The following is an 18,159-nucleotide window of genomic DNA, read 5'->3' on the forward strand; positions in this document are numbered from 1 at the left end:
CAAATATGGAAATGTGTTTTGCATGATTTCACATATAAAATCAATATCAAATCACTTGCCTTCTCAAGGAGGGGAGAGGAAGAAGTAGAAAGGAGAGCATTAGGAACAAAATATTTTTTTAAAAAGAGTGAAAAAAAATTACATGTGATTGAGAAACATTTAATGAAATAAAAATTTTCAAAAAATATTAGAAACCTTTGTTTAAAGACTGCAACAACGAAAAGGAAAGCAATTTTGAACGACTTGAGAACTCTGAACAAAGCTATTACCAAACATGGCTGCAAAAGACTGAGGATGAAGCATGCTTCCTACTTCACAGAGAAGAGATTGGCCAAAAATGAAGAATGATACCAACATGTTAAGACAGACTACAGTATAAATTGGTTTTATGTGATGATACTTATTTGTTACAAGTCAGGTATTTTTTTTTTAACTTTTTGTCAAAAGGAGGATAGTGACAGTTATTCATAAAAGAAAAGAATATTAATTAAGCATTCAAAGGAAGACTCAAGGGAAGATTTGTGTTTGTCCTTCACTGCCAAAGAAGACCACTCCATCAGAGAAATGATGACATGACTTGCACTTGACTTTGTTTTGAGTGAGGGAGGGCTGTGCAGGTTACCAGCCTCACTTCTCCTCCAGAGCCATCTGAATCCAGGGACCTGATATTCATTAGGATGACTGGAGATGACCCAGGATGAGGCAGTTGGGGTTAAGTGACTTGCCCAAAGTCACACAGCTAGTGAGTGTCAAGTGTCTGAGGTGAGATTTCCACTCAGGTCCTCCTAACTTCTGCACTGGTGCTCTATCCACTGCACCACCTAGGTGCCCCCAAGGGAAAATACAGATTATCAAGATAGCTGTGCTTGCATTATATCTTTCAGAAAGGACATAAGCTGAATGTCATGGAGCTTCATGGTTTCATAAGCAATTCTCTTTTGCTCTTTTGTATATATGATAACATTCACGTTTATCAACTTCAAAATAATTTTTAAAATAAAAAAAAATTAAAAGATGTTCCAAGCATCATCATCACATAATTCTGTGACTCTTAAGCACTAGCCAGCCTTCCCTTCTCTCTTTTAACTCTAGGGAAAGAAATGGAAGACATAGACAGCAGTGATAGTGACTGAAGCCAGCCTACAAGCCAGGGTCAACTTCATCAGCTCTGATCACAAGTCTGTATTTGACTACATCTGATTAGTTTCTTCAGGAAGTCAATAACAAATATTAACAGCATTTGCTTATAGGTTTAGATTACTTTTCTTCTTAAAATATATTTATGTTTATTTCCTTAACTATTTCCCAATTATGTAAAAGAATTAACATTCATTTTTTTCAAAATTTTGAGCTCCAAATTCTTTTTTCTTTCTCCCCTTCTGCATGCCTTGAGAAGGCAAGTAATGCATTGATTATATTCATGAATTTAGACTACTTTTCTTGTCCTACCCTCTCTCTGCCTTGGTGTTGACTAGAATAGAGAGGTTCTCTTTCTAGAAAGTAAAGGCTGAAGGTGAAGGGTGGGAAACAGAGATAAAAATGGTACCCTTCTGGGTTTTGTAATTCAAGATTCATTCAAAACCAACAGCTAGCCCACAAATACAAGTTGTAATCACTAAGGAATCAGGGTAAGAAACATTAAGGTACAGAGAACTGGAGTGGAATGAGCTCATTATTCCCTTATTGTCAGGAAGTAGGATAAAAATGAAAACTTAATAAGAAGTTCATCAATCAATACACATTTTATGTTATATATTGAATTTGTTATACACTAAAGGGAAAAGCAAGTTACACATAAAAGAGTTTTTAGGCTATTATTCATATTTTTGACTAAGAAGTATTTTTATTAATCTGTACAACCCACTATCATTTCCCCAAAATTTATTTTTTAAAAAATCCCTCAGTACTTATCTTCAGAGTCCAGCAAGATAAATTCTTACATTAAGCATTTTCAAAAATGAATGTTGCTTTCTAAATTTTAAATTCATCACCTCTCTGTCAGGAGGTGAGTGGCTTGGTTGAAATTCATTTTTCTGGACTTCTGGTTTATCACTGAGTCAACCAGAGATTTAAAGTCTTTCAGGGTTGTTTTGTTTTCTATTTTTTATCATTGTATTAATTGTTCAACTACTACTGTTCACTTGACTGTGCCTCAGAGCAGGAATAGCTAAACAAACTACAGTACATGAATATAATGGAAAGTGATCATGCCATAATAAATGATGACATGGACAATTTCAGAGTAAACTGGGAAGACTGTTAAGAAGGGATGCAATGGATATACATACAATATAGAATTCATGATCTCATCTAGTTGAGTAGTCTTCTCAAGACTGCTTTCCATTTGGCACTTTCCAGAAAAGAACCATCAAGGACCATTCTCCCAAGATTATGCAGTCCCTGGCAACATGGAGACTGTTTCAAGGGTAGTTAGCAAACATGACATCTTTCTTCTCCATTTCACCTTGTACCACACCCTGACATCAATGTACGTACATTGACGCATGAGATGTGAGGTGTTGCTTCCCCTCTCCTAGTTATAGCTGGAGTGTTTCAGTGCCAAGGGTATTCGAACAAGGGAAATGCAAATATCCTCATTTAAAAGGGTCTTATGGATGGAGAAAAACATAATAGATTTCATAGTATGCAATGTCAATGACCTTTTTATATAAAAACTCCTCACCTCTTTCCACATCATTCCTCCTCCCTAAAGGTTTCATTTTATGTAATAAGAGAGGCTGAAGAGATTGTGCCATACAAAAATTAAAGGCATTAAGTCTACTTAGACTGAAGAAGAGACAATATAAGAAGTGGACAGTTGTCTTTGAACACTGAGGGCAAAGACAATGTTTCTGCCTCTCTTCCAATTCCTAGAATTAGCACAGTGCCTGACATATAGTAAACACTTAATATATACTTGTTGACTGACTGATTTCAAGGTTTACTATACAAAAGAGAATTGGATTTGTTGTTTCATTTCAGCTCAGAAGGCAAAACTAGAAATACTAGGTAAAATAGATTTTGATGTAGCATAAGGAAAAGTTTCCTGGTGATTAGTGCTATCTTAATGTGGATTAAGTTACCTTGAAAAATAATAGGTTTTCTCTTTAGAAGACACAGGAACACAGAACTAAAGCTAGATGAGACCTCAACGGTCATCTAATCCAGCCTCTTCATTTTACAGAAGAAAGGGAGGTCCAGTGAGTTCATGACTCACCCAAAGTCACATAGGTAGTAAATGTCAGATGCTCTCTATTTCCACAGGTGGTATTCTTTTTACTGAACCCAGAACAGAAACTGTATGACCATTTCTTAAAAAGCAGTCTTAAAATGGTCACTGACATCTCTTCCAATTCCAATTCTGTGATTGTCTGATTAGATTTTGTAAATCTTTTACAATGGAAGAGGGCAAGTAAGATTAAGGCATGCATTTCAAGAGCAAGGAAAAACAAAGTTGTAGTTGTAAGCATTGGGGGAGGGGGGAGGAGCTGGATGAATGTCACACATACACACACACACACACACACACACACACACATACACACACACACACACACACACACACACACACACACACACAGCAGGAACTCTGGAGTCCTTGGAACAGAAAGATCCTTCAGTCTACATTTAGAGCTCTCTGTTCTCAGTTCTCAGAAAACATACATGTGACCAAAGTAACAAATTGGGAGTATTTCAAAGGAGGAAAACAGGGGAAAGTATTAGGATGAAAAGAAAGTCACAAGCTAAACCAACCACAGCTAATGGTGAAGGTTCCCAGAAAAAAAAGGGGGCAGGGGCATTGCTAGATAACAACAAAAAGAGTGAGGTATTCTGTCTTCTATAATGCTGGACACATAGTAAGCACTGAATTTATTTTTCATTCATTCATTCATTCATTCCTTCGTCCTGTCTTGCAACTCTCTCTTTTCATGCTAACTCCAGAATGGGACACCCACATAAGCTATGGTTTTTCGAAGACTATGCCTTCCCCCAGTGTCTGCATTCCATTCTCCCTTCTCATCTGTCTCTTAAAATCCTTAGCCTTCTTTAAAATTAAGCACAAATATTATCTCCATCATGACATCATTCCTGATTCTTCCTTCTCCTACACTCCCTATTATCAATTCCTTTCCCCTAAAAAAAAATACCTTTTATATACTTTGAATATATTTTATATACAGTATATCACTACATGTACATATCTCTGCTGGTCCTTGAAGATGGAGATGTTTTTTTTTTCCTCTTTGTATCTCCAGCATTAAGAAGAGTGCCTAGCATAGGATAGGTGCTTAAAAAGTGCTTTTTGATAGACTGCCTGATTAAGTGGGGAAGTACCAAAACAGCAAATAAGCAGAGCATGCTTTTTGGTCATTACATTCAAACTCTACTACTCAGAGTTGGAATCAATTAATCAACATACATGTTACATATCCATTACAGAATGGAGCAGGAATTGTGGTGGTTTGGGAGAATACAAATATAACGGTGTAACTATCTTTGGCCTTAAGTTAATTCTGTTTACTACAAAGCAGCATCCAGGATTGAGAGGAGTCAAAGCAAAAAAGAAAGATGCCCTTTGCTACTCATTACCCAAGCTTTTACTGTCCCAAAACTACTTTCAAAAGAAGATCTGTGTTCTTCTCCATGCATAGAGATGTGCAGATCTGGAATTAGTATGTAGGGGTCTAAGAAAAAGACTAGAAGAGATACCACCCAGCTCCACTGGGTGTTATTATAGTACTAAGCCTTTATATTCTGGTCATGAAGTCAGTAAATTAACTCTTGCTAGGCTTATTTTAAGTGACGATAGGGATTTGAAAAATACATAGAAGAAATTCCTCAAAACTAAATATATCCTTTACAATCACCCAATATAGTACTACACTATGTCTGGATCTTTAATTAATCTTAGTTATGATAATAATGAACATGATAAATGAATATGATGAATGTGACCTGACAACAAACAATGGGAAAAGAGCTGATTGGTTTATTTAGCATTTTTTGAAAATATGAAGGCTTCAAAATGTTCCTAAACCTAGTTTTGGAGTTCTGAGGCTAGAAATCCAAGAAGATGTAATTTTTATGTCATTTCCACACTGTTTTATCGTCATTTTGATCTGCCTTGCTTATTTCAAGTGAAAGGGTAGTAAGCTATTGGCTGCAATGGCAATATTTATATTGTGTCTCATGCAGTTAAGGAGAGGGCTTACTTGCAGTGAACTTTTGATGAAGCAAGATGACCTGGTGGATATAGAGTGAACACCTAGATGTCTGCATCTTGGAGAATTCTTTGGAACTATAACTCTATTTTGTTTTCATTTTTTTTTCTTTTTCTTCCTTTCTCCCAATAGAGAAGTTCCTTATGCCAATCAGGCAAAAGCCCTTTCCATATATTCCAAGCTCTGTCCTACTACCTATATTTCTGCCCTGGAGGTTGGTGTATTTCCCTTAAGTCAGCCCTTCACAAGGCTGGTAAAGTGCTTGGGGATCCTCGGGGGATGAACTGTGCTATATAAATGTAAATTAATTTAGTAACTAGAACGCTATGGATTGCCTTAGGGGACCTCAGGACAAGAATGGCAACAGACGAATGAATAAGATTCACCTCTCCCCGTACTCCTCCCCCAACTCCATCCCAGGAAATCCTCCCAGAGAGCTTTAGTCAACAGAAACAAAATCCTTGAGACTTCAGTTTGTTTCTAGGAGCTACATGGAGGCTAGGAAACAGGATTAAATACAGAAGATTCCAACTGGTGATGTGTTGTGTCTCATTACTCATAATCCTTTGAGAAAGAGGAAGCCTAGAGAGTGGACATTTCTGCCCATCTCTATCCCCTGGAAAAATTAGATCCTAGGAGATTCTCCTTAACTGGGAATATCCTCCTAGATCCCCCTGCTTCTAGAGTTTTTGTTTTTTTCTAAACAAGGAAACCAGATGGGAAAAGCCCATCTGTCTCCCAGCCAAAAGAGTTTCTGCCCCCATAAACATCAACACCAGTTTCTTTTCCTACCCAACTCCCTTTCTCTGTGTGCTTGGGAGAGCTCAGAGATGAGCATTTGCTCGGTTGGATGGATATTGTTTCTTTTTTTCTAGTCGGGTCAGAAGAGAGTACCATGTCAGAAGCATCTGAGCCTGATAACTCCATGGTGGACCTGCTCAGCTGCCAGCTCCCACAATGCCCTAGTTCAGCCATGTGCCACTGAGTAAGAGGAGACTGTGTGAACTCCAGAGTTCTCTTGTGAATGGCCCAGCATCTGATGTAAATTTATCACCCGGTGCTGGTTGGCCAGGGGGAAGCTGAGGGTGTTTAATGCACTCCTGCCACAACCCAACAGTTTGCCCTAAAGAGTCTTTTACTGGTACAAAAGGATGAGGTCAAAAGTAAGTTGACCCCTGACAGAATGTACAATTATTAGAAAGCGGCTATGTACGAGCAGCTGCCGGAACCCCACTGGCCTAGCAATGGGTCTCCAAAAGTCAGAATATGAATAATAAACTCAAGATTGTTTTCTCCACCCTCGATGCCTCGCCCCAACCCTCTCCCCCTGTTTTGGGCAGGACCTATTACTTTTCTACAGGAAGAATCATGGCCCTCCCTAGCAGCTGCAATAATTGTGTTCCTATTGTAAGGAAGACCTCCTCCTGGCCACCCCCCTACAAGTGGCCATTGTCAATGAAGAGTCAGTGATTATACGCTCCGACTGATACTTTGGGGGACCCAGCTGCCTAACTGCTGACACACGAACGTGTGGAAGGCAAGAGGTGGAGGGGGGTGGGATATGGAGCAGGCAACTGAGGGGAGTCTGCGTCTGGGAGATGAGGCTCTGACATACCAGACCTTTTGCATAAGTCAAGCCCAGAACAACAGAGCTTTATTGGGCCCTACTGACGAGAGAACTCCTCTCCCTTTGAAGTGTCGGCTGTGCATGGGGCTGGACAGCTTTTCCTCCTTTGGACCAAGCAAACATCCTTCTTTTGATATGCTGCATGCTCATTATCTCTGCTCCATTTAATGATTTTTGATTGAAGGGTGGCGGCTTGGATGCCAAGAGGGTAGTTAGAACGGTTCCATACAGCTAGGCCTGCAAGAAAGACTTGCCTTGTCCATGGGACTAAATTTGGAATTTCTTAACAGTGTGTGCTTGTTCTTAGAGGCAGATAAGGACTGAGCGTGAAATTCTTAATTAAGCAATAAATAGAGAGTGGGGTGTCAGCAGATGTAGCCGGTAGTCATAGCAACCAGAGTCACATGGGTAAGAGAGCTGAGACTAAATGTAGGCCTCGGGCCTAGGTCTGACTGACAGCTGAAGAATCCTACAAAGCTTGTAAACCAGATTAATTAGCTGACTAATTATTTCAGAGCATTAATGTAACTAAAAAATAAAAAAAAAATAGTTCCCCACAAACTGAAGAAATATCCTTATGAAAGACAGGAGGAAAAATGACAACTGGAAACAGAGAACTCTGTGTGACAGGGATGTTCACTGGGGCCAAAGTAGAGCCAAAACATTGGTCCATAAAAGGAAAAATAGCCTTTCTTGGTTTTAGTCCAGACTGTTGCAAACATAAAAGAATCATTATCCCTAGATCATACTTGCTTCTGAGCATGATATAAAAGTAACGTTTCAAAACTACTGATCAAACTAACATGTGATGTTCTACCTCTCTAGCCTCAATTTCCTCATGTATAAAATGGGAGATTTGGACAAGATGACCTCTGACATCACTTTAAGCTCCACTGCTATAAAACTACAAAACAAAATTCTATCTAGGTTCTACTCAAGGCATACTTATGCCTATAGTGGGCATACTTATGCCCAGTCAGCTTAACTTTAGGTTTAATCTCACAAATCCTTTTTTCTGCTACTCACTACTTGTATGACCTTGGGCAAGTCACTTACCTTCTCTCCTCCTCAATTTCCTTATCTGAAAGTAAGCTCTTTGAAGATAGGGACCTTCTCTAATCTGTTTTTATTTTTTTGGTATCCTTCATTCTTAAAGGTACAAAGTTTGGCACGTAGTAAGGGCTTATTATATTTTTCGTTCATTCATTCACTCATCCATTCACCTGTAAAATGAGAGGACTAAACTATATTGCCTCTGAGGTCTCTTCTTGTTCTAGATCTATGATCTGAATCCTTGCTTCCTCAGAATTCTCAATGGATTTAGGGCATTCTGAATCAAGTCTTCAATCTTTAAAGAACTCTGGATTTACTAAATTAGTCATATTATTCTATTGAGACTGATCACTGAGAGGATAGTAGTCTCCAGCTGAGAAAACTCACGTCATAGATATCTGTCACATGCCCCTCTGTTAGTTTTAGTTGTAAGTTCTGAAAAGATATAATGATCCTTTCAGAAATGCTTGCTGGGTGTAAGCTTGGTTTGAATCTCATGATATTTCTGATCCTTTGGGCAAATAAAAGGGATTTGTAATGAGTTCAATTAAAGCAGCCTCACTGAACAACAAATTTGTAGAAAGGTACATAGGTATTTAAAATATCCTGAGGTAAATATTTATAACCCATTTTACAGATGAAGAAACTGAGGGGGAGGAAGAAATAAAAAGGACTTTTCCCTCAAGGGATAAAAGCAAGTCACAAAAGAAAAGCTTGTCTTCAACTAGAAAAGAAGCCAAAAGCTGTCCCTGAGGAGGGGGGAGGAGCCAACAAAATGCTTGACTGAGGCATTGAGCTTGCTAAAACACTGCCTCCAGTGATGGATGGGGTAAGGACAGCTCTCCACCCAACCAATCCCCATCCCTCCTCAGCAAAATGTTTGAATCCAGCAATTATCTAGTAAGCAGCACACTCTAGTGGAGATACATAGTGGTTTAGAAGCTGGAACACCTGGGTTCTTCTAACCTTGCCCAACACCCCATTGCCAGTGACTTTAGACAAGTAGTTAACTGTTCAGTAGACATAACTGAAAACGGTTATGTTCTTCATTCTTACCTTGTAAGAATAAAATGAAAACAAAACCTATGGCTCAGACAAAACAATTATGCAATCCACTGTCCTAAAACTGGTCTTCTAATAGTGGGAAAGAATCAGTAGACTTGTATTCAAATCCCAATCCCATTCACTATTACTGGGTAATACTTCAAGTCATTTACTGGCTCTGGACTTCAGTTTCCTTGTTTGTAAAATAGACCAATTAAACTAGGTGATCTTCATGGGTTTTCCAAGGTCTAAATTTATAATACAAGGCATGTAACCACCAAAGTTAATGAAAAAATACTTTAAATGGGCACCTCTGCATGGGGTGTTGATCATTAATACAAACATATGCAAGCCTTACATTTAAACAAAGGTGGAAAGGGAGGAAATCAAGCAACCAGTTTAATGAAAACCACATAAGGTTATGTATTAATTGGTTGTCCTTTCTATTCCATTTTGGTTTAATTTCCATGGGAATCTATGTTTGTGGGTGAACTCTAAACATCTCAGCTACCCTCCGTTCCATACTTGTTTCTATAACTTGTTAATATAGAAAGCCCCAGAGGGATGGGCAAATACTAAGGGATAAGGCTTACTGTAGGATTTAAGAATGGGGTCAAAGCAAATTTAATGAGAAAAATGACTTTCCAAAGATACTTAACTGGCCAAAATTTTATTTTCAGGAGCCTATGAAATAATTTGAAGGGAATTCTGTAAGTCTTTCAGAGGCAGTCAATTTCAACTCAGCCTTCTAAAACGTGGGCATGAATCTTCACAGAGATGGCACATTTAGATGATGAGGTCTTGAATGTGGCTCCTTTCCTAAATGGAAGGAATTCTGTATATTTTAGCTAGTCAATACTATGTCCACCAGAAAGTCTCAGGATTTCAAAGGAATTAGGTACTGAATGGGTTGGATTTTCTCTTTGTTGCTGTTATTAGATTGTAAGATCCTTGGGGTCAGGGACTGTCTTAGTAGGTACTTAGTAAATGTTTATAGAATTGTTTTAACATACTAGTAAGTTCATCAGTATATTTGGCTTCTCAGTAAATAAATTCCATCTACTAATACAAATGAGCATCTTCTCAAAGAATTCCCTGGGCGCACTGAGACATTAAATGGTTTTCCCAAGGTCATACAATGCTTGGCTAACTTCAAAATTTAGGTCAAATGCCACCTTCTAAAAGAGATCTTTCCCTCTCCTCCAAGCTGTTAGTATCTTTCCCTAGCTATTTATTTACATTTTATCTCCCCTATTAGAGCAAGGATGATTTTTGCCATTTTCAGTACTTTGCATGTTAGACAAGTAGTAAGTACTCAATAAATGCACACTGAAGATTGACTGATGTGTTAGAAGAAGAACTTGAACTCATGTCCTCCTGAGTGAAACCAGCTTTCCAACCATTAGCTAATGCTGCCTCTTTAAGTTTAAATAAAAACTCAAAATAAAATATAAAGGAATGGAATTTGGACCTCTTTGGGTCTGTTTCTGGGTATCAGCTATACCGTCATTCTCCATCATCACTAGAGTACCAGTCAGCATGGGAAAGACCTTACACATTTTCCCAAAAATTTTAGAAACACTATGCAGCTGCTTTATACAGACCTTAATGTACTGTGAGTACATAATAAAGCACATAGAAATTGATGCATTTGCTCCAGGAATAGACACCAAGAACTTCCAACCCTCCTGTATCCTCAATTCAATTCAACCCAATACAACCCCAAAGGTGTGTGAGCTTCTAAAGGGCAGAGTCAATTTTATTTTTATCTTATATGCTCAATGTCAAAAGTATCTGATGATTAATAGGTACTTAATAAATGCTTTTGTTTGATTTACTGTCCAACTCCTTCTTCCCAGCCCAATGTATCAATCTCTCTTTGGAGTTCTACTTTCTCCACAAACACACCTGCACTGGATATTCTTTAGACATCCTAAACTAATTTCTCATTCCTTAGGTTCAAAGTTTTCTACCAGTTTGACATTATCTGAATCTATGCAAAAAAAATCCTGGTGTGTCCTTTTACTTTGAGAAAAAATGTTTTATTTTCCATTTGCAGCAATTCTGTATACTAATATCAGAGTTCTCTAAAGAAATGGTATCAATCTCAAATAGAAATAGGGCCACTAAACCATATATAAGAACTCCTATGCATTTCATCTTGATTTAGAAAATGATATATTAACATTATATTCTACTATATTTATTTATTTTGTTAAATATTTACCAATTTGGGCTACTGGTAACATGTTTGAAACCTCTACTATAAAGTATATTTTCTCCCCACTGTTTATTATTTTACAAACATTCATGTCCCCTAATTAAGAAAAGCAATATACATACCCATTGTGTGTTTGTCCTTTGTTTTCAAAGACCATGACATCAGAGAAATGATGACATGACTTGCACTTGATTTTGTTTTGAGTGAGGGAGGGCTGTACAAGGTCACCAACCTCACTTCTCCTCTTGAGCCATCTGGGTCCAGTGACCAGATATTCATCAAGATGACTGGAGATGGCCCAGGATGCAATGGGAAAACTTGATCTTTTTAGGCTGGCCTTTTCAGGTACTCACTTAGAGGGAACATACCCATATACAAAGAAAGTCAAATGACATTCAAATAGTAGAAACCAGTAACATACATCCACAGGACACTCTTGATCATATACTTACCCAGGTAAGTGAGCTCTCCCAACTGGCTATTGAAGAACCAATCACAGGCCTTATTGTGAGTGGCAGATGGAGGAGATAGGAGGGACTGGCCAATTCTAGTCCCACACATCACCAGAATGTCAACATATGGCTGCAAGTCTTTGTGCATCATGAGCAAGTAATTTCCAGAAGTAAAATTATCAAATGTTGCTGAGTACTATAGAAAACAGACAGATCATACTGGTCACTAACAGCACATCTTGGTTTTTAGTAGTTTGGAAATAATGCCCCATCAAGAGGAAGTGTGGCACAGTAAAAAAGAATGTGAAATTTGGAATTAGAGAATCAACCTTCAAATCCCAACTTTACAAAGTCACCATTGTGACTGAGGCCAGTCACTGAGCCCTTCTCTGTGTCAATGTCTTTCTGTGGAGAATGACAGAATGTTGCCAAGAAGGGTAAGCCATCATCATATCACATCAGCAGCATTCTCAAAGTTGTACCTTCATAACTAGAGATTATATACCTCTAGAAGTAAAAGTGACACCAGAAGTTCAGTGCCCTTATATTAAATTTGAGTTGATTGAGGCTGAGACAGGCAGAGATTTGCTAAGGTCATACTCAGTCAGTTAGTAACTGAACAGCTGGGACCAGGATCCACTGTGCAGATTAATAAAGCAAAGCTTTTCCAACCTATTCCTTACTCTTAAAAGATTCAAGCAATCAGTAACATGTCTCAGAAATGATACTGAGGAGATATGAGAAGACTTATGAAAGAAAATCAAACTCTCAGAAATTCAGGAAAAGATGGAGAGAAATGTGGTGATGAATCCCCAAGGGGCTCTATTTAGCAAGCCCCACTTTTGTTCTCTAAGCGAGACTTCTCAGAGTGAAATAGGAATTAATAGAAGAGCTGAAGGGCAAAGTTAAAGCCCAATAATGACCTTCCTGTAGTGACTTAACCTTTAAAAAACAAAATGCCCCTCTTAGTACTAGAACTTCCAACGTATTTATTTACGTTTTAATAGGTTGCCACAAGATGGCAGTGTGTCAACACAGAACTACACCCCCATGTTATTTATCTGGCTGCAAATATTTTCTAAAGGGAATAATTTGGTTTTCTAATCTGGCAAATCATAAAGCAATTTCTTCAGAAAAATTTATGGTGGAACTTCATCCTGGTATATTAGAATTACTAAATATTCTTCAAGTATAAAACATATGATGAGATGAGATTTAAAGTGATTCTAATTTTTTTTCATCTAAAAAAAGTTGTATCTCAACATGAGAGGAGTTATAAGAAAAGAGTTTTAAAAAATTATTAGGAGGAGAGATTCAGCTAGAGAGTCTGCCATAACTAATCAATCATTGCTGAGGGTTACCTGAAGATTGATCCAAGGAGCCTCAAATCTCAGCAGGTAGGTATCTTGGTCCAAAAGCAGAGCCATCCAACCATATAGGTTTGACAATGTGTCATACACATAGTTGACAGTGGTGGTCTGATTCCTACTGTCAGTCACTGTCAAATCAAAAGTAACATCTGGTGCTTCGATTCTAGGGAGACAGTCAGAAAAAGGAAGAAGCATTTATTAAGCGTTTGCTATGCTCCCAGGTATTGTGTGTGTGTGTGTGTGTGTGTGTGTGTAAATATACAGATAGATTAGATAGATAGATAGATAGATAGATAGATAGATAGATAGATAGATAGATAGGCAGATAGATAGATAGACAGAGATAGATAGATAGATATGTATCTATCTATATCTACAGATATAGATATAATCTTGTGAGTCTTTACCGCTATGAGAGGTAGGTGCTTTCATAATCCTCACTTTGTGTGTTCATCCTTGATTGTTGAAGAAGACCATGCCATCAGAGAAAGGATGACATGACTTGTACTTGACTGTTTTGAGTGAGGGAAGGCTATGCAGGTCACCAGCCTCACTTCTCCTCCAGAGCCATCTGAATCCAGAGACCAGATATTCATCAGGATGACTGGAGATGACCCAAGATGAGACAATTGGGGTTAAATGACTTGCCCAAGGTCACACAGCTAATGAGTGTCAAGTGTCTGAGGTGAGATTTGAACTCAGGTCCTCCTGACTACTGCACTGGGGCTGTATCCACTGCACCACCTAGCTGCCCCAATCCTCATTTTACAGTTGAGAAAAATAAGGCAGTCAGTGGTTAAGTGACTTGCCTAAGGTCCCACAGCTAGTAAGTGTCTAGGGTTAGATTCTGACTCCAGGTCCAGAACTCTATCCACTACACCACCTCGCTGCCTCTTTAACACAAAACACAAGGAAGTTTCAAGCTTATTGCCCAATTCTGAATCATGAGTTCTTGATTTCTCTCTTCACTTCTGACTTCTTCCTCTGCAAATATTTCTACAGGGCCACCCATTAAAGTTAGCAGCAACTAGTGGTTAGAAAGCAGGCCTTGAATCTGGAGAGTTCTGAGTTCAGTTCTTACCTCGAATACACAAAGATTGTGGGACTCTGGATAAATCATTAAACCTCTCTCAGCCTCTTTCCTCACCTATAAAATGGGTATAATAGCACCTACTTTCCAGAGCTGTTATGAGATGTCAAATGAGATAACATAGGTAAAATACTTTGCAAACTTTAGGTCTCTCTATAGATGCAAGTTGTGATTTATTACAAAGATCTCCAAGCAAGGAAGACTGTCTCTGATACATAGTGGCAGTGTGACCCTGCGTAAGTCACCTACCTCTCAGTGCCCTAGACAGCTGTCTAAGGCAAGAAGTTTCAGAAAAAGTGAGAACACATAGGAAGAGAGAATTTCCTAAACTGGTAATTCCTCACAAGAATAAAATCATAGATCTAGTCCCTATCCTCTCCTCAACTAAACTCGTGACGTTGCTGTCTTTTACATTTTTGTAAAGGAAGCTAGTGTAGACCCCTGTGAGCTCAAAAGAACCCTGGAGGAAGTATCTTTTGATGATCATTCCTGCATCTAACACAACTTTGATGGGATACGGTTGGCAATATCCTCAGAGCTCTCTGGTCACTAATAGATGTAATCTTAATGAGGTTATATAGGCCAGGACCTTTTACTATTAATTAAACAAATGGCCAAAGCTGAAATCGTGAAGCAGGATCATCTTATCAGTTCCAGATAATACATTAATACCGGTAATAAGGTGTTCTTATTCACCAATGGCTGAAGCCCAGGTTCTGGAAAGTCTTCCTTCTCTGAAGCATATATGGGATTCCCCAGCAGAGATAGTTCCTTCCTTGTAGCAGAGCGAATCACAAAGGATAAGTTATATTATAAATAATAATAAGTATTTGTTGGGATTGGAAGCTCAATTCCGTGTGGACAGTCTCGGGCGGGTAAAGGTGGGAGCTTCTAAATCTTAGAGCTCTCACGAGACCCCCCCAGGAAACGGCAGGGAATCGAGGTGAACCGAGCTATCTCGAGTAATTCCGCCTCTTCCCGTGAGAAACGTGATGGGAGAGAGATCTCCCCGCCCTCGAGATTGTCCCGGATCTGGGCACACCTAGTTACCTAACAGCATGGTATTCAGATGCAAACTATGTGGCTGAAGGTTAAGTAGGATTGAGAAAGCCTGAAAGCTCTCTTAGCACGTGAGGAGCCAAGAGGACAGTAGGCTCCGCTTTTCTTCTTTCCTCTCTCCCCTCCCCCTCTCTCCCCGCTTGTACTTCTACTTCCAATCCCTTAAGATCTTAGCCTCCTTAGGAAATCTCCCCCTCTTCCTCCTAAGGAAGACCCCCCTGCACTTGTAACCGAGACCCTGAAATAAAGCTCAACCCTTGTTCGACTCTGGAACGTCCTTTCTCTCATATGAGCATCCGGTTTTGGCCAACCGAAGACCTCGGAGGTGAGGTAAGAAGACTCGGGTAGCCCACACAGGCCTCTAGGCCTGGCAAGTATTATTATATTATTAATAATATTATGATGATGATAAATAACAATAAAGAAGGAGCTATATTCCCAAATATCATGACTATTTTAGGAATGGCTAGAAATTCTTAACATTCGGTGTCATGGTAGCAATGGTTATAATTTCCAAGTTATATACAGTTTTTGCATGGTAGAAAGAGAACCAGATTCAGAGTCAGAGAACCTGGGTTTGAATCCCGATCTGTGACATCACTATCTATGTGACCTTAGACAAGTCAATTATTATAGAAAAGAAAAAAAGGAAAATACTCTATGTCAGGCACTCTAATAAGCACTTTGCAAATATCATCTCATTTGGTTCTTATGAAAATCCTGACAAATTGGTGCTATTATTATCTTCATTTTATAGTTGAAGAAACTGAGGTAGATAGAAGTTAAGTGGCTTGCCCAAAGTCACACCACTAATAAACATCTGATGCTGGATTTAAATTCAGATCTTCATGACTCCAGGTCCTGAACTGTATTAACTCTATACCACCTAGCCTCCTGGTCTACAAAAGGGAAAATTAAATGAAGTGAACCCTAACTTCCCCTCTAGATCTAAATTCTATGAGCAAACTTTGGTGTTTCCACAATTACTTGAAAGGGGCAAATAGATGATGATGAAGATGATGATCATGTTGGTGGTGATGATGATGATGAAGGTGATGGAGACTTTCAGAAGCAGGTCATTACTACCAGAAGTTAGAGTAGGGTGATCCTTAAGAAGTCTGGATTTAGTGATGAATATAGATCATGCAAGGACATGGTAGAAGCTATCCAACACATCACTGCAGAATGCAAAAAGTTAGCATCTACAGAATACCAAACATGAAATGAACGGGTGGCTGGATTTACACATCAGAAATTTTCATGAATGGACAGATGACAAATCCCCATTCTACAAATATAGAACTCAAAATATCCTGGAGAATCCAATCAATAAACTATACTGGAACTAGACCATTATGACAGAACAAACTGTAGCCCACAATTGCCCAGACATAATGATTTTAATGTTTTCATAATGCCATTATACCTAATATACATAAATTTCCAACCTACATGGAATCAAAAACATTCAAAATATCTCAGAGACCTAGAAGCAGAGATCAAAATCATGTGGGAACAGGATGAGTAGGTTCATTTCATTCTTGTCCTATCTGCTACTACAACTGTTCCTAGAATGTGTTCAATGAGCCTACCCAGGAGGAGCTTACATCTAGACACTTTTACTTAACTATAAAAAGAAATTATTTTACCCACCTATGTAACTCTCCATAGAATGCTAAATAGAAAAGAACAGCAGAAGAGTGGTTTGTACCAAGATAATTTTTAACATACCTTCATAAAAAGATGAGAATGACATAATAAATAATAATTAACAAATGGAGAACTAGGAGAATGGAAAAACTTTGTGGGAACAAGAATATATTAATCTTATTATCCCCACTACTACTAAAATTGTCCCAAAGATGTTTCATTAAATTTACAAAAGATAAGACTTCATTCCAGTAATTCATATAAACATATATATAATATATGTATGTATATATATGCATATATTTACATGGGTATGTGTGTAATTCACTTGTCCAGTGATTCTCCCAATATTAGACATAAAGATAAAGCATGATAAAGACTTAGCTCAATACCAATCCTACCTAATAATAAGTAGAAATAAGTGTTGGTTTTATAGCATTCTAAGGTACATTTCAAGTATTATCTCACTTGATCCTCCTAACAATCCTGGGAAATAGTTGCTATTATTATCTCCAGTTTACAAAGAAGAAAACTTCAGGCAGACAGAGGTGAATTGGCCTGCCTAGGAGCGAATAAGTGTCTGAGGCTGGATTTGAATTCAGGTCTTCCTGATTTCAGATCTAGTGCTCAACCTACTGTGCTTCCTTAGCTGTTTGAACTTTATCAAACATGATGAGAAGAACACAGTGATGTTGAATGAAAAAACACACAATTTTACAGTACTTTAAAGTTTTTTCTATACATTATCCTATTTGATTTTCATTAATACCCATTGAGGTAGGTACTAATATTATATGAGTACACTAATACCACATTGCCTCATTATTATACCTATATGCAAACTAGTTACAGAATAAAGTTGAATCATAGTTTAAAAAATAGTGCGTAGCTTAATTTACAAGGATTATATAACTTCTCCGTAAAGTATACAACAATTCATAGTCGTTACGTCTGGAATTCCTGTCCTGGGGTCTATAGTGTAAGTTACGTGGCTCATGTTATCCAGTTGGCTTCTGAACTTGGGCCATTTTTTGTTGACATCTGACCTGTACAATCCAAGTACTTTCTCCACTCCACTTTTCCCATCCTACTTCTCCCTTTCTCAGCTCCAGAACAACAATCCAGTGAACACTGCCATTGGGACCAGAGTGTGTCATTCTGCTTCCATGTGGCTCTCTTTACCATCATGGTGTTCTCTCAAACCAAAACACCTCTCCCTGGTCACCACTGCTCTCGACAATGTTGCTTCCTTCTAAATTCCCTGAGGGTTAGGACTCTCTTGATTTTGTATAGTTTTTTGTATAGTTAGTTTTGTATAGATTGGAGTGTTATAGTTAGCACTTTATAACATGCTTGGCATGGAAAAGACTT

At 38.3% G+C, this 18,159-nt stretch overlaps 1 protein-coding gene across 10 annotated transcripts in view; it reads right to left on the reverse strand.

Annotated features, from left to right (window-relative positions):
• The window catches only part of PKHD1 (PKHD1 ciliary IPT domain containing fibrocystin/polyductin), a 640,097-nt gene that overhangs the window by 267,493 nt on the left and 354,445 nt on the right, over window positions 1–18,159 (reverse strand). For all 10 annotated transcript variants that reach the window (XR_011974315.1, XR_011974316.1, XM_072642432.1 and 7 more), the window contains 2 exons: window positions 12,981–13,152; window positions 11,620–11,815 (listed from right to left, as the gene is read on the reverse strand). Coding sequence is in view for 8 of the 10 variants with exons in the window: in XM_072642432.1 (XP_072498533.1) it covers window positions 11,620–11,815; window positions 12,981–13,152 (368 nt within the window). In the remaining 2 variants the exon portion in view is untranslated. The remainder of the gene's footprint in view (window positions 1–11,619; window positions 11,816–12,980; window positions 13,153–18,159) is intronic.

The sequence above is a fragment of the Notamacropus eugenii genome, chromosome 2 (genome assembly GCF_028372415.1).
Source record: "Notamacropus eugenii isolate mMacEug1 chromosome 2, mMacEug1.pri_v2, whole genome shotgun sequence".
In the NCBI taxonomy this organism is placed as follows: Eukaryota; Metazoa; Chordata; class Mammalia; order Diprotodontia; family Macropodidae; genus Notamacropus; species Notamacropus eugenii.